General features: G+C 41.8%; 1 protein-coding gene and 1 pseudogene across 1 annotated transcript in view; one reads left to right on the top strand and one right to left on the bottom strand.

Moving 5' to 3' along the window:
* The window catches only part of ESR1 (estrogen receptor 1), a 345,467-nt gene that overhangs the window by 93,027 nt on the left and 226,887 nt on the right, over positions 1 to 25,553 (top strand). The window contains exon 3 of the mRNA XM_075554364.1: positions 1,321 to 1,437. Coding sequence (XP_075410479.1) covers positions 1,321 to 1,437 — 117 coding nt within the window. The remainder of the gene's footprint in view (positions 1 to 1,320; positions 1,438 to 25,553) is intronic.
* Positions 4,814 to 25,553, bottom strand: part of LOC142453068 (chromobox protein homolog 3 pseudogene) — a 63,615-nt pseudogene continuing 42,875 nt past the window's right edge.

Genomic DNA, 25,553 nt, shown 5'->3' with positions numbered 1-25,553 from the left:
AGCCATAGTCCTGTTGTTAATTCTTTGGGGGGAGAACACAGCATCAGCATAATATGAAACCATGAGGACCTAAGATGGATCTCTGTGCAGTTCTGATTTAATTTGGGGAGACGAGAAGCGGTGCTCACAATTACAGGCCATTGGAATTGAAGGCAATTTGCCCCCTAAAAGTTCTGTAAGCAATTGGCTGAGGTAAAAATTCAGTGCAGGAGAGTTGATTTCAACCTAGAGAATGATAGATAAAGGAAAAAAGGCTGAGCTAGCAACATAGTAAAGCCAAGTAAGTGTTAAGAAAATACCATTCAGGCATCTAAGTGAGGCATCAACGCACCAACCAGTGTGATCCAAGGATTGTCAAGAATAAAATCCAAATCCGATGGAGGGAAGGTATCAGAGCCTAAAAGGTGATCAGCTCGTTTATAGAAGGCTCTAGATGACAGTAGAAGCTCAAAATCCATTGCAGGGTCCACACTGTACTAATAGTCCAGTGACTCTCCGCTGACCATAGTGGCTGACCATAGTCGCTGACTGTAGTCGCTGACCGTAGTTGCTGACCGTAGTCGGGGTTGTAAATAGCCTTGTCAACAGAGAGCACTGTGAAGTCAACAGTGGCAGATGTAGCTAAGTTAAAATGTAATCTTGTATTATTTGGTAACCATTTTGACCCATTTTACAGTTGAATCAGTTTTTAAAGAGAGCAAAGGGAAAGTGAAGGCGGGAAATCTGTGCGGGCTAAGCCTCTGATAAATCCCCTCTGACCAGAGGCAAGGCATGTGAGCAGCTTTGCTGTCGTGCAGAGTGCACTGGGAAGTGGATTATTGCAGATGCTGCTGCTGGGTTAAAATTTAATGCCTAATCATTTCATCCCCCTTTTGACCCATTTTAAATTTGGTCCAGTTTTTATATTTTCTGCTTTCTTTTCTTTTGAGGTTTGTTCCTCTGATTTACTTCATTATTGCTGTTAAGTTTTTACTTTAGGGGGGTATCTTTTTCTGTGTATGAAATTCAGGGTAGGTGAATCAATAGAGAGAGTAATGGCTTTAATTGTTCCTTGGGGTGTGGCAAGGAAGGTTCAGGGAAATTGAACTAATAACAATGAGTATGATGAAAGAGAGAATGTACTAAAATTGATTGTGGTGATGATTATACAACTCTTCCTAAAAGGATTCAACTAAGGAATTGTATTATAAGTGAATTATAAGCCAATAACACTGTTTAAAAAAAGAAGGAAAGAAAATAGTATCTAAGAAGTTTCCTGGTCAAGCCTGATTAGCTAAGTTTCACGATGCGCTATTCACTTTTTCTTCTTGTTTTTAATAGGACATAATGACTACATGTGTCCGGCCACCAACCAATGCACAATTGATAAAAACCGGAGGAAGAGCTGTCAGGCCTGCCGGCTACGCAAGTGCTACGAGGTTGGAATGATGAAAGGTGGTAGGTACCTTGGCACACCTTGACCTTTAAGGCGCTCTGGGATAACGGCCCAAAGTGGGTTGACTCCATTAGCATAACCAGTGACTTTTCACAGTTACTCTCTTAAGTGATAAAATTATTTCCCCTGCTTCATTATTTAATTTTGGGGGACAACAAAAATCATTTTGTAACACACTCAATTTTTTTAGGACCCTTTAGAACTGGAACTTCTAACATGCCACTTTTGTGTTTTACAGTTTAAATGTAAATAGTTATATTTTAAACCAAAAGTGTGTGGGAGATATTGTTAGGAGGAAAGTAAGCTGGCTCAGTAGATTATTCTAGAAATACCTGCTGCTTACTGTTCATATCGCCCACTAGCACATGATACCTGAAAACAAAATCTTCTCCATGCTGAGATTTATAAGGTATTTATGCATGAAAACTGAATAACTAACTTATGTCTTCCAATCTCTTAGAGACCTTGGGAAATTTCAATTTTAATCAAACAGTAGCTTTCCTCTTTAAAATAAAGTCAACCAGCAACTTCATCAACACGATGTTTAGCATCTTGCTGGAGACAATAACATGGCTACTGAGCACACATAATCCACAAAAAATACCCCCAACTGATGCAGCAGCTTAAACATGTATTTGTGTGCTACCCCAAAGCTCAGTGATGTGCACCCACCAGGAGGAGAGACCTGGCTGTCTGCTCCTGTAGAGAACAATGTGTAGAAAACCTTTGGAAGCAGTTCTGCTCTGTCTTACAGGGTGACCTTGAGTCAGAATGGACTCAACTGCACACAAGCTACATCGCACTCAGACTTTCCGTGTGTTTCTGTGGGGTTCTGCCCATGGAATACTCATGTAAATGGTGGTTCACTTCTTTATATGGGAACCTGGTGTTATATGGCAGTAAAACAAAAGAAAAGAACAACAAACCTGTTCATTTCCATTGAGTCCATTTTAACTCATGGCGACCCTGTGGGACAGAGTGGAATTGCTCCATAGAGTTTCCAAGATGGTATCTCTTTACTGGAGGCTCCAGCCTCATTTTTCTCCCATGTACCAGCCGGTGGATTGGAACTGTCAGCTTTGTGGTTAGCAACTCAATGTTTTATCCTACAGCATCACCAGTCACCAGTGTCCTGGGGCAATTAGGTGCTCTATACTACATGTGGATGCCCGGTTGATCTCCTTGTCTTGGGATTTTGGTTTTTAGAAAAGCATTTCTTGGATAATGCAAATGGCTAATATGCCTGGTTGTTTACTGAAAGGTTGGTAGTTTAAATGCCCAAGAATGGCCTTGGAAAAATGACTTGGTGACCTATTTCTGAAAAATGAACCCTTGAAAGCCCTATGGCATACAATTTACTCTGACACATTCTGGCATGTGTTGGGCTTGACTTGGTGACCACTGAATGGCGGGGGAGTCTTAAGGAATAATGAAGAATATCACCCGTCTTGGCTACCCTTCAAAATGATAGAAGGAACAAATTGGAAATATATAATTCAAATAAGTCATAGATGCATTAGGCAATTCAGAACAGAAGAGAGGGAGGGAGGGATGATTGTTCTGCTGCTGGTGCTCAGGGAAAACACTTTTTGAAGGTGGCGAAGCTCGGGATGAGTTAAGTAAGCCAACACTGCCCTCGGAAATCAGAGTGATTCCACAGATAGAAGGCACCTGACCATTGACTTATTAATGTTTGGACAAAAGAGGAAAGAGAAGAAAAGCCAAGACTGGAGATCGAGATGGCAGTGTTTCTGTGTGCTCTGATGGCGAAGGAGTCCTTCATTCCAGGGCCCTAACTAAGCCAGCTGCATTGAGATTGGCAAGATAGCATTTGTAATACACTCTCCCAGGGCACAGCTGAAATATTGAATGTACGCATTACGTGCGCTGTGACTGTATGTCACAAATGTCTGAAAAGGTAGGTTTAATTCAAAGAGTAATTAATTCCAAGAATTTAACAGCCCAATTTAGAAGATGACACTTTGAGTCATAAATGGATTAAATATTTAAGGAATTCATCTTTCTTTGTACTGTTTGGAGAATTAGTCAGGCTTAATTAAGTGCATGAAAAAGCTCCTTAAAAGGTAACTTGATAAGTGACAGGACTATAACAGTTACATTAAAAAGAGAGAGAGAGAAGGAGTTGTATTTGGAACAGTGAAGTCCAAGTTTAATATTCTTCTCTGGAGATTCTAAGTAAATTCAGTCCAGCCTCTTACCTTTCTGCTGAGTACTGAAATAATGAACTTGTGAATATGTCCAACATTATTTGCTATGTGGGCACCTAACATTGACTTTTCTCTGTGAAAAACAATTCTATTCTTCCTAATTAATACCTGGATTTAGTCTGCTTGTGTAAATATAAATTATTCATATTTATCTTAAACCTATTATTTTTACATGGAAAGATGTAGTCAAAGTGCCACTCTTTTGTTGTTCATAGAAATCTAGCTACTTTGACTGCACAAATCCATACCTGTGCGTCCACCACGTCTACCTCAGGCGCCTTTATAATGACTCTTTGAACTGTACATACCCAAATTTAACCTTCCACTGGAGCTACACCTAGAACTTTCTAGAGAATTTGAAGTGAGTTATAAAGGACAGCTGTGATGGAACGCATCTCCGCAACAGCTATCCTGATGGTTGTGAACTAAATGTCCTTCAGGGGCGAGGCCGTGATCCATATAGGTTTAGAGTATGTACGTTTTCAATCACACTTCTGGTGGTAAAACCACGTGAACACCTCATTTCAATGGTGCACACGAAGTGTTCATCAAAAAAGCAATACAGTTATTTGTATTTTGCACAATGGAGACTACGACACAGAACCACATACACGTTTATAATGACCGAATGTATTGGAAGATTGGACCTAGAAATAGAGGTAGGACTTTCTGGAGAATTTTAAATAGGTGTCAAAAAGAGCCGTGATGTAATTCATTTCTACAACAGCTTGCAGCCTCTGTAGCCCAAAGCCACCACAATGCAACAAACTGACCAATGGTTGGATGTCACCCCTAATAGCACATTAGTATACCCTGGATGAATAGCTATTTACATGAATTGAACTAATTCATTAACTCATGCAATATCTATCTATCTATCTATCTATCTATCTATCTATCTATCTACCTATCTATCTATCTCGCTATCTATCTTATAGACACCAAAGTTTATTAGTGGTTAGTAGGGTCACTGTAGAGGAAGTAAGCGGGAGGTAGTGGTGATGGGAAAACTACATGGATTATGGAATGGTACATTAGCAAATGGATGCTTGTCATTGTTGTCAATAAGGCTTAAACCTGTGTAAATAACTGAAAAGGCAAACCTTGTGTGATAGATATAGAGGGACTTCAAAAAGTTTGTGGGAAACTTTTAGTATTTTCGGATGTATTTGCAGTCATCACTGGGGCCATCGCTTGCTCTGATGTGTCTGCTGGCCTGCTCTTCCAGGTGCATGGTCAGGCGCAGGGCCTTGGGGACACATTGCAGGGCTGAGAATATCAGCAAGGGCAGGTTCTGATTTGTCCACAGTCCTCTCCCAGTCATAGTCCAGCTGCGTGGTCATCTCAGAGAGCTCAAGTCAGGTTGGCCCTGGCTTTCAAACTCAGGCAGGGACTGGAGCAGAGCTTCGCCCTGGTCAGGACTGCAGGGGGCTCTTGTCTGGTGTGGAGACCAGCTTCCCAAGAATCACTCAGGGGGATGCCCTAACGTGTTGTACACCAGCGGCAGCCACTCCTTTCTGGAAAAGCGTTCACTTCTTTGTAGTGAGAGAAGCAATACACCCCAGGCTAGGAGGCTGGGGGAGAAGGAACTGCTGGGCGCGCAGGCTGTGGGCAGTGTGCAGGCTGAGGGCACCTCCAGGCCACCCTGGGCCTTGTGCACGGGAAGCAGGATGTGCGCTATGGACTGCATTTCCAGCCAGGGCCACAAAATATATATCTTTAGTACTTAGTTTGTAATTGGCTTACCAAATAGCATTTTCCAATATGACTTCGGGACAATCCCATTTCTTAACCAGGCTGGACAAGAATTAGAATACTGAAGCTTTTACCCGTGAAGTCAAATGTGTCGTTTCAGAGAAAATAGCGAGACCTGTACTGTGACCCATTACTTTTAAAACAAGGCTATCTCCATTTATTGAAGAACTAGTCTAAGCATCTGAAAGAGGGCAGGAAGTAATGACTTTAATCTACTCCAATACCCCCTGCACCCTGAACGCCCTCGCACCCTTACTTGCTGTCGCTCTGAGCCACGGAGTTCCGGGAGAGGCAGGCCTTAGAATGTGCTGAGGGTCCTGCTTCCCGGTCTTGAGGCAAACGCTGGTCTCTCCATCTTGACTGCTTTGTCCTTTTTATCGATTCCTGCCCCTTCAAACCTAGTTCGCGGTTTGGACGGCTCTTCTTCACAATGACCATGCCCCTGCCCTCTCTCTACTTTAGATCTCTATGTTCCTCCTTTTGTAGCAAGTCGTTCTTGTCTGTGCTGTTGTCAGTCCACAACGTCTGTCGCAGCAGGAAAATCTGGGGACTCTTTATGGGGGTGGCTCTATGCCAGTTACAAACCGAATATTAAAGAAATATTTTTCATGAGTTCATGCATCAATTCAATTCATTTAAAGAGCTGTCCATTTAGGATTTACTAACTATAATGAGCTATTGTGAGTCACCACCAACCACTGGTCTGTCTGTTGGACTGTGGTGACTTGCGTGTGGCTGATGTTAGAAGGGGTTGTTGTTGTTAGGTGCCAGCAAGTCAGTTCCTCACTCACAGTGACTCTGTGGACAATGGAACAAAATACCTCATGGTCCGGCACCATCCTCGCAATTGTTCTTTTTTTTTTTTTTAAACAGCTTTATTGGCACTTCATTCACATGTCATATAATTCAGTAGTTCAGTCCAATCAAGAAGATTTGTACAGTTGTCACCACGATCAATTCTAGAACATTTTCTTCTTCCTTGTACTCGCTGTTATTCATGTCATTACTTTTTATAATTGTGGCAATATATATATACATATGTACACACACACACAATAAAACATTTCCCAGTTCAACAACTTCTACATGTATGATCCAATGTCATTGATTATACATCCTCTTAGTGTTTGTTGTCCAACCATTAATGAACTCCTTTCCAGGTCATTCTGCTATGACGAACATGAACTCGATGCCCCCTAAGCAAAAACTCTTCTTCTTTCACTGTGGTAACCACAGTCAAGTTTGGTTTCCGTTGTTCTTTCTCCTTTTTAGTAGCTTTCCTTTTATAATATTCACATACCACAAACTTCCATAGTCAAACAGCTTTTCCAGAGCTGCATATGCATCATCAGAACCAATCCTAGTGATCCTTCCCTCCTCCCGCATTCATTGTTTGCTCCCCACCTCTACTCTGCATGTCCCTGACAAAACCTTGCATCAGTTATTGCCTCTCTGCATCCACTCCTTCTGTGAATCACACACTGGGAAACCCATCAGAAGCAAACAAACAAGACCCAGCTAGAAGAAAGTCACAATGACGATGTTAGCCTAAAAATAAAGATAAAGAGTAAGGAAGAAAAGACCTCTATCAATATTTCAAAAGCCAGAGAAGACATTTCTGTTGTGGAACAAGCAAGAAATATTTATGCCTAGAGCAAATTCTGGTTGGGTCAAGAGGAAAGCAACTGACTAAGTGTCACATCATATTTCATGGTTCGATCCACCATAAGCAAGTTCGCAGACAATCTGTCTGATGGTAAAGCGGTTCAAATCCCCCGCATCACAATTGTGCTTAAGTTTGAGCCCAATGTTGTAGCTACGGTGTCCGTCCATCTTGTTGAGAGTCCCCCACCCCCTCTTGGATGCCCCATTACGTTACCGAACACAATGTCCTTCTCTCTATCTTTAAACGTGTCGACAGTACACGACGTCTCACCATTCTTTCCTCTAAGACGCATTTTGACTGCACTTCTAAGATTTATTTGTTTGTTTTTTGTTAGTCCATGAAACTTTCAGTTTGTATTCATCAGCACCATAATCCAAATGTATTGATTTCTTCAATGTCCAATTTTCTCCTATGAAGCAAGTAAAAGATACTACGGCATGGGCCAGGCACACCTTAGTCCTCAGAGCAACATCCTTGCCTTTCAATACTTTTAAGGGGTCTTTTGCAGTAGATTTACTGAATGCAGTGCATCATCTGATCTCCTGACTGCTGCTTCCACGAGTATTCACTCTGTATCCAAGCAAAACGGAATCCTTGATCATGTTGGAAGCGACGTTGCCAGCCTTTCAAACCTCACGGGCAGGGCCCACCAGGATGGGCATGTTTTAGTGGGGCTTCAACACTAAAACAGACTAGGAAGCAAGGTCTGGTGATCTTTATTTCAAATATCACGGTGATTGCCGATAGAGTACAAATTTTAATGGAGTTTTCAGACTAAAACACACTAGGAAACAAGATCTGGTGATCTACTCCTAAAAATGGATCCATGAAAAGCTTTTGGATCACAAAAATCATTGCTCATTTGTTTGTTATTGATGCCTAATCAACTCAGTTGAGGAGGAGATCAAGTTTGGGGAAGTAGGGAGTCAACAAGGCCATGGAAGACCCTTGGTGATGTAGATAGAATTGCATTAGTGATCTTCTTGCATGGACTGGTGATGGCAAGGGCATAGGGCTGATTGATGTTTCATTCTATCATACGTAAGGTAACTACCATAAATCGGAATCAACTGCATGGCTATGAATAACCACGCTGTGAATAAATGACCATCCTCCGTCCTGGCAAACAGTGGTTTCAAGGTAGGGAGAAGACCTCAGCTAGTGACAAGACGAACACACAGAGGGGAGGCTGAGAGTGACTGGGCTGGGCAGAGGCTCAGTTAATGGAAGACCAAGATGGACATTCCGGGTATCAACCAACCTGGGCTTCGCCCAACCTGAAATACTGCTCAGGCCACTGGCTCCCTGTTACATACTATCCAGGGTGCTCATGGCTACCCGAGGAGAACTTTACATTCCTATCTCTGTTTGTGGGGGGAAGAAGACATCACTGATACCATGTCAGGGTTCCAGCACTGGCTGTCCCTCCGAAGGGGCGTGTGACCCTGTGAGCATCGTTGTATGAACTTCGCTGTCTCCAGCTGTCTGATGGACATCAACAATCGCCTCAGTTTTTTTAAAGGAAGATCAGCCATGAGAGCATATAAAAAACTACACATCTAAAGGCTTCATTATTGTCTTTTCTGTCTTAAAATTCATCCCAATCTTAGTTAAATAATTCATCATACCTGAGAGCTACGTTTTTAGGGGTTTTTTTTTTTCCAGTCAAAAGAAAGAAGATAACAATTTCATTGCTGCTACCAGGTATAAATCTCTGATTCCTTTGTGGGGAATAAAATTGTGGCTCAGATGAAATCTGTGGGGGGTTTTACCCCCCCTTTTCTTTGGTTTTGGGTCTTGCACGGGCAGGCAAAGCTGCTGGATGAGGGAGATGGATGGGGAGTAAGTTTATATGCAAAAGGTTTTCACCAATGTGCTCACAGTCTTTCCTCACCACGGCCCGAGGCATGTTGGGCTGTGATGTTTTCATTGCCCGTGAGGAGATGGACACAGGACTGCCACCTTTCCTCTGCTCTTCACACGTCCTCAGCAGACATCAGAAAGCATCGGACACAAGACAGTGATCATTGCTGAAGCTAAATTTATTTTGCAGTTTAATTTTTAGAAATATTCCCAAATCATTGATGTGGTTAGAAAACGAGAATTCCAATTTTCAAGGGAGGAAAGGATGAACACAGCCATATCACACCTGGCATAACGTCCAGGTGTGCCCAGACAATACAGAAGCCGGAAGGAGAATTGGAAAAGAAAGCATTTCCTAAGTTATCTTAAGTTGCTCTCTTGACGAAATGAGCTCCCAAACGAAAACAATCCATTTCCACCCAAAATAACAGATTAGTCATGATGGTTGGGAAGGGGGAAAAAATCCACCAACACATTTGAAATGCAAATTACACTTTTTTAAGAATTTCTGAAAAATGTGGGAAAATCGCAGCTGCCTGTACATCCAGCCTCCTTCAGAAAGCAGGTCGGAAGTTCCCGTGCTGGGTTTCAGTGAAGAAGACTGTTAAGAAAAGCTAGCTCCTCTGCACTTTTCAGCGGCAACCTGTGTAATCATGACTGTGTAGGACTGATCTTCCTGGAAAAGGCCGGCATGCTGGTCGAGTTGAAGGTCAGGGGAAAGTAGAGGGAGGCCCCGAAGGAGCTCAATGATGGCACAGCAGAGGGCCTTGCGTAACGAGAGCGCTGAGCGGGGCGCAGGACCAAGCAGAGCTTGGTGTTGTTGTACATGTGGTCGCTGTGAGTTGCAATAGACTCAACAACACCTAAAAACAACAACCATATATGCTAGAGATATTCAATGTATCTAAAACGTCCCCCATCTTCTAATTTTTAATGACCTCATACATACAGGCAACCCCTGACAGGTGATGATTTTGAGTTACAGGGAGCCGCACACGTTGTACAGTTTGGAGTGGGTCATGTGTTAGTAGCTGTACAATGTGGCAGCAGGTCATCTCCTGAGATTGTCATTTTAAAGTATCCCCCTCCAGCTGTTCGATTTTATGATCTGCTGGTCAAAACACTGCCGTACCGATGTCGTTTTCTAGACGAGATCAGGAGTATCGGTTGCTTGAGAACACAGGCCAAAGTTCTGATCTGTGGGCCGGGCAGATTTGGGCAGCAGTGAAATGCTGCTACCAAAGATGCAGGAAAAGAGAAAAGGACCGTGCAGACACCTCTCAGGAACTTTCTACTAGACATGCTAGCTCCATTCCCAGGGATCATCCAGATGATCTAGAACCTTCCACACATGGAGTTATTCATCATAGCAACTGACAAAATGCCAACACTAACCAGAATTGAACCTATCGCTTAAGATTCTAGATCAGCAGGTCTTAATCTGTGGGTTGTGACTCCTTTGGGGGTCAAATGGCCCTTTCACAGAGGTTGCCTGATTCATAATAGTAGCAAAATTACAGTTATGAAGTAGCAACGAAAATAGTTTTATCGTTGGTGGGTCACCACCACATAAGGACCTGTATTAAAGGGTTGCGGCATTAGGAAGGTTGTCAACCACTCTATCTAGACTCTGAATTCTTTCTCTTTTGATTCTCTTTGCTTTGGTAATTCACATGACCACACATTCAATGGGGAAATAATTCATTAAAATGCAGATGGCTTACAGTTAGGTTAAATGCATACAGCCATATACACATAATCCAAGTCAAAGGAAGGCAGTGTAGAATAAATCAACATGCTCTGTACTTCCAGATGACCGCCTTGCCTTCCATGGCCTCTTGACATGGAGAAGGAAGAAACAGGCCTAGGAGGATCACAACTGATCTATGAATAGGCTTGTATTCTGCATTAGTATCAGCAATATCTCACTGGGAGGACAGAGAGGATTATGTCAGGACCCACTCTGGGATTTTAGAATTTAAAGAAAAGACTAGCTGGGTCATGACCACACTGATTTGAGAGAAGAACAGGAAGAGAAGAAGATACAAGAATCATGGCTATGGAAATTCTATGGAGACAAGAAATTTGAATGCCTGAGTGTTTTTGTCTGGGTAAGCTAGGGAAATAAATCCATAGAAACTCAAATGTATAAGAGCATTTTATATAAAGCATACATGGACATTAAGAAAACATCCTAACCCAGTGATATCCAAGTTCATAAATCCAACGTTAGCCCATATGTCTGACACCAATCTACAAAGTCCTCCTCCATCTCACAAAACACATGCAACGATGCAGACTGCAGGAGGAAAGCTGAATCAGTGAGAGTGTGAGCATCTCAGCGCTGGCAGGGGTCTCCACACGGTTTCTCCAGCACCCAGGGCTGCATCAGGATAGGTCTATGTGGCTTCTCCTCATGGATGTCTTGCAGGAAGTGAGCCTTGCCAGCTGAAGCAGGGAACTGGCTTAGGCAGCTGCACCCTGGTCCGACCATCAGGAAGCAAGAGACCCGAGAACTAGAAAGGCGAGGCTCACTGAGCCATTTATCTCTCTGCTCTTCAATTAATCTAACATGAGTTTATTGGCCAGGTTGGCACAATAGGCCTTAACTATCTCACTGGTTGTTTTTTGCTTTTGTTTTAAAGTGAGGTCTCTTTAGTTTTGCTCTTTGAAATTTTGTAGGGAGAAAATGTGTCCTGATACGTAATCCTGCTGGCATAGAGATGGAAGCAGGTCAGCTCTTGTGTCTGTTCGTACAATTGGCTGCAATGTGAAGGCACCGCAGTGAGCGGATCCTTGTAAGAACCCTGCTGTATTTACCAAGAGAAACGAACAACTTCCTTCAAGACTTAGCAGAGTCTGCTGGGATCAGTTCAGTTCAAAGACTGATCCTTTACCGATAATTCTGCCCAAACAAATTTTGGCAAGATTACCCATGATCACTTGTGGGTAAACCCATCGGCCAGTCCTCAGTCCTCATCTTCTTGACTAATTAACAGCCTTTGCCACAGTGGATAATGACTCTGAACTTCTCAGCACACATTTTTTACTTGGCTTACAAGACAACATACTCTCTTAATTTTCCTCTGATCTCATTGGTTATCCCTTCTGGGTCTTCTTTGGGGGGTTACGTTTTATGATTGTCCTCTTAGTGTTGTAGTGCTCTGGGATTTAGTCTGTGCTTTTTTAGTCTTATATACCCACTCCTTCCTTGATTTCGTTCAGTTCAGTGGCTGGAAACACCATTCACAAGCTGATAATGCTCCAATTTATACCTTCTTCCCAAACTCTTCTCCACGGTTCTTGAGCATTCGATACGAAAGGTTGAACTGATATGATAGCAAGCTTTTGCTGCCCAACAAAGCCTCCCTTCACAATCTCACTGGCATACAGAAAGAAGCTTTAATTGCCCATGTCAGGTCTTCCCAGAGACTTCTGATGTGGCTCTTGACAGGGCTTGCTCAGACACCAGCAGGCAGGTTGGACTAGAGTCACTGGGATGACTCAGTTTTACCTCATGTGTGTAATGTCCTCCAGCAGGCTAGGTCTGCTTGTTCTCACAGCATTGAGAGTGGCTCAAAGAGAGACGCTTCAACACACAAGCCTTTTGAAGCCTCTCCTTAGGCCATTCCATGATCCCAGTGGCCAAGGCAAATCTAATTGTTGAGTCGTAAGCAGAGAAGTGCTTCAGAATCCTATGGCCAACTGGGGGCATTTTTATTATCTGTCACAACCAGAAATGGCTTTTGCAGACTATAGGTTGGAAAAGAATTAGAGAGTAATAGAATTGGCAACTTGGAAATGACCTGGTTTCCCCGTTCTTCGTGCAACTGAGTCGAGGAATCTCGTACACAGCATCCTGAGAGCTTGTGGCGGAGTGCAGAACACAAGGGGGTGCTTTCCTTCCTTCCTTTTCAATATAAATGAGCAGTAGACTCCACAAGGGATGGATGTAAGTCAGTCCTTTCAAAAACAGTGAGGTAGCTTCACAGATAGGCTAGATTTCACTGATTTATTCTGAAGTCATTGTGCTGGGTGCACTCACAGTTGATTGTGGGTAGAGATCAAAAAAACAACGGCTGTAAGACTCTCTTAATATTTCAATTAAGTTCATGGTGTGTACGTAATTAACCCCAGCAGGTTAAATGACACTTCTATGTTTACTTCCGTCGGAGTCCCTGTTAGTATGCTCAATGCTAACCAAAAAGTTAAGATTCAACTCCACCTGCAGGCACCCAGGAAGAAAGGCCTGGAAATCTGCTTCCAACAAAATCCGTCATTGAAATGTATCTCCTCTTACACACATGGGGTCAAGTTGAATGGAATTCACCACGTGGCAACTGCTTTTTGGGGTGGGGTCAGGTGTGTGATGCGGTGTTTGGTGATACATTGGTTACGTACCTGACTGAAATAGGAAGACTGGTGGTTTCACCCCACCCAGCAGTCTTGTGGCAGATAAGACCTGCTCCCATACAGACTAGCCTAGAAAACCCTGTGGGGTAGGAGTTTTATTTGCACATTGGGTTACTTTGAGATGAAGACCAACTCAACAGTACTTACTAACAAGATCAATATACTGAAAATGCCGATTAAGTTGGTTATCTTTCTCTTAAAAAATTAATAAATCACTTTAGTGGGGGCTCTTACAGCTCTTATAACAATCCACACATCAATTGTATCAAACACATTTGTATATATGTTGCCATCATCATTTTCAAAACATTTTCTATCTGCTGGAGGCCTTGGTATGAGCTACTCTTTTTTTCCTCCCTCCCCAAACCTCCCACCCTCGTGGACCCTGATAAATGAGTATTATTTTCAGATCTTACACTGTGCACTGTTTCCCTTTGCTCATGTTTCTGTTGTTCATTCTGTTGGGGCAGGGGGCATACTAATATGTTGATCATTGTAGTCAGTTCCTCATTTCTTCCCCCTCCTTTTTTGTTTTCCTTTACCCCCCTTCTTTTTAGTTGACTACTATATGTATCCCTGATGTGGAAAAGTCAGACTCCAAACCTAAAAGCTTCTGAATATTAGGAGCAACCTTAGCAGCTGTCATATTTATATTTCAAAAATTAGCACAAGAACTAGCCACTGAAAATCATCTGTCAGGATGGACAGAATTATTCTTGCCTTTGCGTAGTGTGGAACGTGAATCTCTGTTGAACGGGGCATTGAACAAACATGAGTTAGATGCCATTGTAGTGATATGAGCAGAGAGCTGTAATGTGCAGAAAATTACTTGGACATACACAAGAAAGAATTGGAGAACACGGCTTGTTGAGATAGGGCCTTGAAAAGAAAACAAAATTATTTTCTGTTATGGATGTCATGGTTATGACTAAGACTCCAGTCTCAAGAAGAGATGAAACTTTCGAGCCTTATTAAAAGAGAAAGGAAGAGATTTTTAAAGATAGTGGATTGTGAAATTTATAATGAAGCACACACAGAATGGCCCAGAAGCATATGCATTAATATTAGGTGCAGATCATCAAGATGTTTATTGACTGTCATAGAGGGGGTTTTAATGGTGTTAGGCATAACCTTTTATTTTAAAATAAAATGAGAAGTATTAGAAAATAAATGTATAATTTGTTGTCAATATTTTGATACAGGTATAATAGTGAAAAATCGAATAGGTTATATCTTTATTAGGAAAAAATCTTTAAATTTTCATATTACCGTACTACTAATTTTCTTAAACTGTTATTGCAAATTAGGACAAACAGTGAATTAAACAAAACCAATTTATTTCCTTACAGTATTGTAAGTCAGAATCTATTGTAAGTCTCTCTGCCCGATATTGAGGCATTTTCAGGAGTTCATCTCTCTCTGGAGAATTTAGGGACAATCCAGTTCCACACTTTCCCAACTACTAGAGATCGCCTTCCCTCTCGCACAGCCTCTTACCGCTGTGCTAGTATTTTTTAGTGCCAGCAACACTGGACTCAGTTCTTCTCATGTGCTCATCTCTTATCACTAACTTCTCATTCTCTTTTCCAATTTCTTTCTTTGTTTATTAAAAGATCATTTTATTGGGTATTCTTACAATCATTATATTGGGGACTTTCACAATCCATACATCGATTGCATCAGGAGTGTTTGTACATATATTGCCTTCATTCTTTTCTAGAAAAGTACACTTTATTGAGCTCTTGGTATCATCTCCTCTTTTTCCCCTTCCCACCCCTAATAACCCCTTGATAGATTATAAATTATTATTATTTTCATATCTCACACCAACCACTGTCTCCTTTCCCCCATGTTTTCTGCTGTTCTTCCCCCTGGAGAGGGGTGTATGGTTATGGGTCAATCATTGCGATTGGTTCCTCCTTTCTCCTTCCTTTCCCCCTGTCTCCCTCCCCTTCTGGTATCACTATTCCCACTCCTGTTTCTGGATTCCATGTGTTGTGAGCCCCCATCTCTTATCTACACCTGTGTACATGCTCCGGTCTAGTCTGAATTGAGAAGCAGCCCTGGGGTCATGGTAGTGGGGGATGAGGAAGCCTCAAGGAACCAAGGGGAGTTTGTGTGTTTCATCGATGCTTTACGGAACCCTGCTTGATGCATCCCTTCCCTGGGCCCCTCTGTGGGCGAATTGTTCCATTGTCTACAGATGGGCTTTGGGTGTCTGCTCCAACCCCCCTCGTTCTCAACAATACATTTTTGTTTGTTTGTTATGTGTCTTCTGATGCCTGTTACCCAGTCCCAATGACTCCTCATGATTGCACCAGTGGTGTGCTTCTTCCATCTGGGCTTGTTGTTTCTCTGCTGAATGGTTGCTTATTTAATGCCAAGTCTTTGAGACTGGAGACACAATACCTTTTAATAGCTGGGCACCAGCTACCTTCTTCACCATATTTGCTTCTGCACCCATTTTGTCTTCAGTGATTATGTTGGTAGAGTTAGCATCTCAAACTGCCGATTTGTTAGAACAAAGTGTTCTTGTATTGAGGGAGGGTATGAGCAGAGGCTCGAAGTCTATCCACTACCTCAGTGTATTGCCGTATAAATAGATGTACATAGGCAATACCTCTATTTTTGTGGATTAATGCATTTACATGTACACTGCTATGCTTATTCCTCTATCCATTGCTTTGTTTCCTAGGTCCCCCCTCTGTTTCCTTCTACCTTCCTCCTGCCCCACCATGACTTTACCCCTACCCCCCCCCTTTATACTTCCTCTTAGCTAATTTTCTTTTGCTCCAACACCCTCTTCCCCCTCCAGATTCCTTTCTCCTCCTTGTAATACCACAGAGGATTTGTAAGGTCAGGTACAAAGTCATCGATGAAGAAGAATTCTGGTCACTTCTGGGGGCTATGCATGCTTTAGTTTGGACTTGATCGAGCATGTAACATTAAAGAGAGTCATATAAAATTATGTGCCATTCAAGTTTTTAAAAGCACAATGATTGCATTTAGTTTGTATTAAACTGTCAGCAGTTTAAACTTCTTTTGTTTTGCATTTAAAATATAGGGCTAAGCGTAAACTACCCAGCCTAAATATTTAGAGGTTACCTTTATTGAGCATCTACTATGTGGAGGCTTTGGTAACACCAGGAAGCTTAAGACATGGCCCTAGGATACAATGTCCAGGTACCCTAGTGGAGAAAAGGCCATTTACACATAAAGATAACCAAACACCTCCATTCCCACAGTCCACCCATCAGATCTTAATGATATCAAGGCCTTCAGGGACCAAGCAAACTCAAGGTGACTGGTCCTTTGTACTTTGTGGTTTCAACTTATGGCGAATGTCCTTGGGATGCATCCATCCTGGATTAATTCTACTTCCTTTGGTGGTCCCAGTGTCATAGAAAACACCACTAGCCTCATATGACCCCTCTAAGAATCAAAGGCTTGAATTGTATTCTGATAATTTCAAATTTCCATGTAGATTGTACGTGCTGTTATTCATATATCATGTGATGTTATGATTAAGGGTTTACCTTTTGGAATCAGGCCACGTGAATTCACATTTCTACTCGATGTGCAGATGTGTGAGCAGAAGTAAGATAATTAGCCTCTCCAGGCTTTAGTTTTTCTATTTGAAAAATGAGGATAATAATGGTGCCCAGTTAAGAAGGTAATTGGAGAGTTTGTTCATGTGAAACTTGTGGTATGCAATTTGGCATGTAGTGACTCACGAAGGAGCCCCAGTGGCATAGTAGGCTATATATTGGGCTACTACCACAGAGTCAGCATTTTGAAACCAACCAGCTGCCCTGGGGGAGAAAGGTGAGCCTTTCTACCCCCTGCAAGAGTTATAGCCTCAGGAAGCCACAGCAGCATTCTACCCTGTCCTACGGAGTCGCTATGTGTTGGAATCAACTTGATGGCAGTGAGTTGGATCTTGGTTTCTAACTCACTAACATAGAGTTGATTCCTATTCATAGGAAGCCTAAGAATAGGTTTCTGAAACTCTGTGAGAACAGACAGCCTCATCTCTCTTCTTCAGGGTGGCTGGTGGGGTTGAACCACCAACCTTGTGATTAGCAGCCCAGCATCAAACCCCTAGCACTACCAGAGCTCCCAAGTGGAGACAGGTAGTAATGCTCTATAATGATCTGTTATAATCAGTAGTAAAGATAACTCCATTTTTTATCATCTGTGCTTAGTCTAATCTCACTGTTCCATCATCACTAGTGTGTCCAGTCAGTTATTCGATAATTCATGATGGTGTGCTTGGTTCCTTTAGATATCCAATGATACTTCAGTGAGGTGCCCGATGTAGCACCTTATTCAATGGAACCTACAAATTAGTCTTCTGCTGAATCTGACATCTAAAGTTCCCCACTTTCTGAAGTACCTTTTTTTACAAGTTCTTTTTCTGACTTTCCTAACAAACCCTTGTTTCCAAGGAATAGGGCCAGCTCGGGGACCACATAATGTATTTTGTCCCTCGGTGTCTATATTTAATCTGAAGTTATTTATTAATAATACATTTATCTTACATACTTTGGACATTTGTCGGGAGGAACCAGTCCCTGGAGAAGGGCATCGTGTTTGGTAAAGTGGAGGGGCAGTGAAGGAGGGGAAGGCCCTCCGGGAGATGGGCTGACATAGTGGCTGCAACCATTGTGACAATGGGCCGACCCTGGCAGTGTTTCATTGTGTTGAGCCTGGGGTTGCCATCGGTGGGAACTGACTCCGTGGTACCCAACAAGAACAGCAGTTGATTGAAGCCCTTCTCTAACTTTTAGCACTCCCTAGAAGTCATCATTTTTTCCTCTCTGAATTTCCAGCATATTCTTTACCTGTCTCTCAGTCAGGAGGTCAGTTGAGTTGCTACAGAAACCCTGGGTTGACTCCAGGTCTGAGCTCTTTGAATGGAGCCCCTTTGAGGACGTGGTGGACATGTGTGGTCTGTCCGGACTGTGAGAGAGCGGTTTCTGCCGTGTCGTGATAGATTTGTCTTGACTTCTGCTTGGCCTCAGCTGTCTTTGTTTCAACATGACTTCAACCTCTGCCTGCCCTCCATTTCTGGTCCTTGGCTTGACCTGGTTTGCACTGAGTTTTGGTTTTAGTCTTCCAGGTCACTTATTTGACTATGAATCTTCTAGACTGAAGTGTGTATAGACTTGACTGTCATTTACAATTAGACATTCCAGCCCTTCCGAGAGGCAGCTCTGGTTCAATGGAGAAGTGTCATTTCCCATGTGGAAGACTTGGTTTCTCCTCATGCACAGACACCATGTCACTGGAGACCTGTGTGTTGCTCTGATGTTGAACATATTTCAGAAGAGTTTCTAGACTAAGATGGACTAGGAAGAAAGGGCTGGTGATCTACTTCTTAAAAATCAGTCAATGAAAAACCCTTTCAGGATCACAGGTCTGATCTGCAACTGGCCATGAGGGCGGAGCAAGATGGGGCAGGACATGTTCTAGCACACTCTTCGTGAGGACACTGTGAGTTAAAGGTTTACAATAATTAACAACATCAATGCCAATAACTCTTCTCCGACACCAACTTTGTCCTGGGTCTTATCTCCATTCTGCTTCTTGAGTGGAATAGCACCCATGCAACTTAGTTCCTGAGCTGTTATTGTGCTGTCCCACCACATGCTTGCCAAATACCTGGCACTGCATTTTATATAGGTTTGATTATTAAACAGATCATTGAATGGGATATGAAATTCACTGTCTATGTGCCAGGTAGAGTTGAGTCAACCTAATTATTTCATATTATATTCTGAAAATATGTCCATCTTCTCTCTATCTGGTTAGATTTCTTTTCTTCCTAGAGACTGAGACAGTAACATTTTTCTTTTATCCCACAGGGATTTTTTAAACTGCTTGTGATTAATGGTCAACCATCGCTATGGTGTAGATCAGATCTCAACCTGCCTAATGCTTACACCCTTTCATACAGTTCCTCATGTTGTGGTGACCCCCAACCATCACATTACTTTTGTTGCTACTTCACAATTTTAATTTTGCTACTGTTACGAATCGGGTGACCCCTGTGAAAGGATCGTTCAACCCCCAAAGGGGTCACAACCCACAGGTTGAGAAACGCTGGAGTAAGTCCTAACTCATATCACCCCTATGTAGGATTTCTAAGACTTTGCAAATCTATGGGAGCAGAAAGGTCCCTCTTTCTTCCACAGAATGGCTAGTGGGGTTGAACCACTGTCCTTTTGGCTAGCAGTTCAACATTTACCCAATAGCACCACCAGAGCACCTTGAACTTTCAAAGCCAAAGAGAGAAGCAGTCCATCTAAACTAGTCCTTTGGCGCAATCCTATTTTGCAGATCACTTAAACATAACTATGGAACTCAGGTCAGACAACGACCATAACTATCCACCCCCCCTTTTTTTACTGTGCGTGGAACTGTGGAAAATGTATTATATAGTTTTAAGTACAGAGAGTAATTATATCTATGTTGTTACTATCATAATGGATCAGTAAAACTATACACGAAGTCAAAGAAGAACAAATGAAAATAGAGAGCAAGAAGTCATTCCAGAAATTAAGTAAAAATGGGTTTCCTGATTTTTTAATTACTTTAGTGACATTCAGCATCATGGCTAAGATGAATTTTATTGATGAAAATTTTAAAGAATAATTATTTTGAGAAATCTTGGGTATAATATTTTGACTCTTGGAAAATAATTCCTTCTTTTGGGGGGTTTAATTACCTTTTTTATTGCTATTTCTGTTTCCTATGCTTCTGTGTTTATTGGTGTGTTTTTGTGGAGCTGTCACTAAATGTCTTTCAAGCTGTAAAAAGAGATTTCTGATAAAGTATTAATTGTACTGTGGCAGTCGTCTCATGAAGTTTCCAGAATTTTTTTATTGCAGGCAGATATTAGCCTTATTTGATTAACACATGTGCACGTGCACACACACACAGAGACTTTTTATCTATAAGCATGGTTTAAGTTCATTAAATAAGAGGTTTTACAAATGCTACAAATTAAATTTAGTGATAAGTCACTTTAGAATGCCTTACTATATTTTTGTCCGAGGGATGCAGTTCATGATTTATTTATTCATTCTAAATATTAAATAATGTACATGTGGAACTAATAAATTTCACATAGATAACTGTTTACGTCCAAGGAGATATATAGGTTTTGGACTTTGGCTAGTGGCAATCGGTCAGATGAGAACCCATCCATATCTGTCATATATTCTTGGGTTATGGTTTGCAGTTTATCCCATTTGGTGGTGGTGACAAACAATTCTGGGTGATTGTTCTGAGTTAAATGCAATTATTGTGATACAAGGACTAATAGCTGAAACAAAATTTTAAAAATCCCAAACCAGAGTAAAATGAAGTAAAACAAATAAACGAGAGGGAATAAAAACAAAAACAGTCAAACAGCAACAACAACAAAAGGTTGTACAGACCCCAACAAAATAAACTTGGAAAGTACAGAGAGTGTTTCACAGGACAAACAATCAGCAAAATATCCCAAGTAAACCCCAAGGTCTAATTAAAGAGACTAAAAAGAGAAGACAGAGTCAGCTGGAGGATACCGACCCTGGCCCTGAGGAGCAGCCTCCTGGGGAGGGCTGAATGACAAAGGGAGAGAGAAGGAGGAGAGGCAGACGACAGAGAGGAAATGCACCCACAAACAGTTCTAATGCTGAAAGCAATAAAATCACCAAGGAAGGATGAGAAATGTCAAGTAAGCGAAGTGCAAATGCAAATAAAGACTTGGTACAAAAGTGAGTTGACCATAAATTATAAAGAGTGCATTAAATTATTACATTTCAGGCAAAACTGGTGGACCAAACAGTAGAACCCATTCACCCACTGCCATTGAGTTTAGCAGCCCTACAGGACAGAGTAGCGCGGTCCCACAAGGTTTCTGAAACTGTCACGCTTGACGGGAGCAGACAGTCTCCATTTTCTCCCTCGAGGTGACTGGTGTGTTTTAACTCACGACCTTGTGGCGAGCAGCCCAGGGTTCAACCCGCTGTGCCACCAGGGCACGTTGAACACTAGAAAGGAACATTGAAACTGCGCCTGCTAAGACAATACATTAAAATACAACTGGCATAGCTGTTACGATCATACTCTGACTAGGTTCTCATGATGACTCTTGGAGCATGTGTCAGACTAGTAGAATCGATGGCCGACTAGTAGAATCGATGGCCGACTAGTAGCATCTGCTTTACCAAGGAAAACAAACGAGACGCGTGCGTGTTCACAGAACGATGTGACATTATGCTACGGCCTTCCTTTGCTCTCCTCACATCAATAAGATTGGCTGTACTTTGAGGAGCCAGCTCTTCTCCGGTCATGTTTTGAGTGCCTTTTACCCTCAGGGAATTCATCTTCTGGCCCCATACCAAACTGTGTTCTGCTGCTGCTCGTCGTAAGGTTTTCAGCGACTAATCCCCCAGTAGTGGTTCACTTTTTACTGTTTCCTGTCTTGGTTTGGACGCTCTGCTGAAATCTGTCCACCATGGGTGGCAGGACTTCTACCATTACAACAACACACAAGCTACCACAGTCTGAGAAGCCGATGGAGGAGCACTGCCTAACAGACCTCCTGAAGGACAATGGAGCAAAGGTACCACTTTGAGGATGAAGGTGTACCCAACCCAAGCCATAGTCATTCTCAGGTGCAAAAGCTGAACAATGACTAAGGAAGTTCTGAGAAGAACTGACGCATTTGAATTAATGCAGAAAGGATACTAAATCGACGGTGGACTGTCAGAAGAACTGTGTTAGTCTGGGTAGACTAGACAACCTAATTCATAGACACTCATGCATATAGGAACGAGCTTTATATAAAGAGTAATTGTACATTAAGAAAATATCCCAACCCAGTCCAGATCAAGTCCATAAGTCTGTTATTAACCCATATGTCCAGTACCGGTCTATAAATTCCTCTACAGACTCAGGCAACACATGCAATGATGCTGAGTGCAGGAAGATCACAGAGCAGTGAGTGGAAAGTCTTGTGGATCCAGTGGTGGTGGAAGCATCTCAGCACTGGTGTGGGTAGCACCAAGGCTCTGGCTGCCATCAGCATAGCTCCAATGTGGCTTGTCAACAAGAATGTCTCAAAGGGAGTGAGCGTGTCTTGCCTCCAGTGAGCTATTTATCTCCATTGTGCCTCTAGCATGAGGTCATCAAGGTGCGACCTGACTGACAGGCCAGACCCCACCCTCCCTCAAGTTGACAGATTGTGTAACCGCCACAAGAACAAATATGTATGTCCTATGTCCTGGAAGAAGTGGAGCTAGAGTGCTCTTTGAAGGGAGAATGAAGATACTGAGTCTCACAGACTTTTGGCATATCATCTCTAAGGACTGGCCCTTGGAGAAATGACATCATGCTTGGTAAGACCAAAAGCCAAACTTACTGCTGTCCAATCAATGGTGACTCATAGTGACCCACTGTGGGTTTCCGAGATTGGAACCGTTTACAGGAGTAGAAAGCCCAGTCTTTCTCTCTCGGAGCTGCTGGTATTTTGAACTGCTGACCATGCAGATTGCAGCCAAACTCATAACCACTATGCTACCAGGGTTCAAATAGAGGGCAAGTGAAAACCAGGAAGACCTTCAGCAAGCAGGGTTGTCACAGTGGCTGCGAGAATGGTGCGGGGACAGTGCTTTGTTCTGTTGTACAGAGAGAGGGTCTCTGTGAGTTGGGACCAATTTTTAACTTTTGTCAATTAAGAAAATTAAAATCACTAGTTAGGAAAATGTCTTCATACAGTTAATTCTGACCTTGTTTGTAGGTGTCACCATTAAAAAGGAAGTGAATTTTATCCAGAATTCACAAAATAATTTTACTATTTAAGAAAAACAGATTAAACAAATATTCATGATTATATTAAAAATGGTAGCTTAAGGAGATACATGAAACAGCCATGAATTTTCATGTTTAAATTCTATAATAATGCAATGCTATGAAAAAGTGTATGGAAGCACTGAGTTTTTTCTTACTCAATTTTCACTTATTTACTTTGAATTTTAATTATTTATGCATTTTAAATCTTATTAATTTAGTATACAGCATATCTTTGCTTTGTTTATGATGTCCTCTGTTGCATAGAAAATTTGAATTTTTAATTTGTGAAATTGATCGCACTTGTGCTTCATAATCTGTGCTTTATATTCTGTCTAATAAATTCTCCCCTACCCAGACACAACAGAGTTATTCACCTGTGTGGTGCTCTACAGTGTTGTTTTTCCACTTTTGGTTTAGAATCTTGTGTACAATGGAAAATAAGGCTATACTCTTACTTTTTCCAATTTGAATAACCAAATTGTACTAGAACTATTAAGTAGATGGGACCTTATTTCCTCCATTGATTTATAAAGCTCCTTTCATTACATATATATACATGAATTCCCATATATTAGAAAATCTGATTCTGAACCCTCAGATCTACTTCTTTGGTCTACTTGTGTATCTATTTCTTTAGTCTTCTGAGAAGCCTTGGTGGTGATGTGGGTTAGGTATTGGGCTGCCAGCTGCAAGGTTGGCAGTTCAAACCACTCCTGGGGAACAAGATGATAGAGTCTGCACTTGTAAAGTCTTACAGTCTTGGGAACCCCACAGAGTGTCCCAAACCCAAAGGGGCAATTCTCCTCTGAGTTGGGTTGCTCTGAATCAGAATCGATGAGAAGGCCACAAGTTTGGTTTTGGTTGAGATAATTTCACTAGAATCACCGTAAGCCTCTATAACTCAGTGATTACTTTGACTTCATAATCTGGGAAAAATGACTTGTTTTGGTTCTTAATGGCCATTCTTTCTGTCACATTTTTAAAATAACTTTTAATAAAACTACATTGACTTTATAAATTAATTTAGGGAGAACTGACTTTTTAATGACATCCAATCTTCTCACCAATTAACATTATGTAACTCTCAATTATTTTAGATCTTTTAAAATGACTTTCAATGAAGTTTAATTTTTTTTTGACAAAAGGTCTTGCATATTTCAAAAAGTGACTCATATCTATCTCTCTTTTTAAAAGTACATTATTTAATTGCTTCAGATGTCATATGTTTGAAGCCATTGTGCCACGCTGGCAGTATACTGTTTATTCAGCTAACGTTTTCACATGCCATTGGCTGTCCTCCTGGACAAGAGTCTTGGGTTGCTGCATTGTGCACGTGCCATTATTTATTTGTTTCCTAAATCATGAACTATTCACCGTGTTTCTGACTCTGCCTATTGGAATGAGGCTGTGATGAACAATATTCGTGCTAAGTGCTTTCACATAGCAATTATAATTATTATTATTGCTGCTGTTGTTGCTGGATGCCGTAGAGACGGTTCCGACCCATAGCAATGCCGCAAGGAGCAGAACCAAGCACTGCCCCGTCTTGAGCTAGCCTCACCGTCGTTGCTGGGCTGGAGCCCAGTGCTGCAGACACTGTGTCAGTCCATCTTGTTGAAGGCATTTCTCTTTTCAGCTCACCATCTTCTTTACCAACTAATGATGTCCTTACCTATGGATTGCTCTCTTCTGATCACATGTTCAAAGTATGTGAGCCAATAGCTCACCATCCTTGCTTCCGAAGCGTTCCAGCTAGGCTTCTTCCAGTGTTGACGCCCAGTTTCCTCTTCACTTCTTCACTTCCTCTTCCGTATTCATGGTCCAGCTGTAGCACGCATCTGAGGCGACTGAAAATACCACCGCTTGGGCTAGTGCATCGTAGTCTTCAAAATGACCTCTTTGCTTTTAAACTCTTTTCAAAGGTCTTCTGCAGCAGATCTGCCTCGTGCATGTCGTTGTTTGATGCATTGTCTGTTTCCATGGCTGCTGGTTGTGCCTGCCAGTAAAATGAACTTCTTGATAATTCCAGTGTTTTTGCCACTTATGGTGCTGCTGCTTATTGGTTCTGCTATGAGGATTTTTGTCTTCTATTCTCTATCTTTGATATATATATTGTCAAAATTAGAACAGCAGTGATTGGTTTGGAAATTATGACTGACCGTAGCACATTAGTGTTATGATATATGGAAATGATATGAAATATATGATAAATATAGGAGATCATCAAAGTATAAAAGCATAAACTTACATAGGATTATATTGGAACATAAAGAAGAGAATGGCCAATGAATTATACCATTTATACATCATACAGTTCATAGTAGTTAGAACCGGTACTGGAATTGTG

This window comes from Tenrec ecaudatus, chromosome 7 (genome assembly GCF_050624435.1).
Source record: "Tenrec ecaudatus isolate mTenEca1 chromosome 7, mTenEca1.hap1, whole genome shotgun sequence".
Classification (NCBI taxonomy): Eukaryota; Metazoa; Chordata; class Mammalia; order Afrosoricida; family Tenrecidae; genus Tenrec; species Tenrec ecaudatus.
Note: the sequence above shows the minus strand (reverse complement) of the source record. Positions and strands in the feature narration are given on the sequence as shown.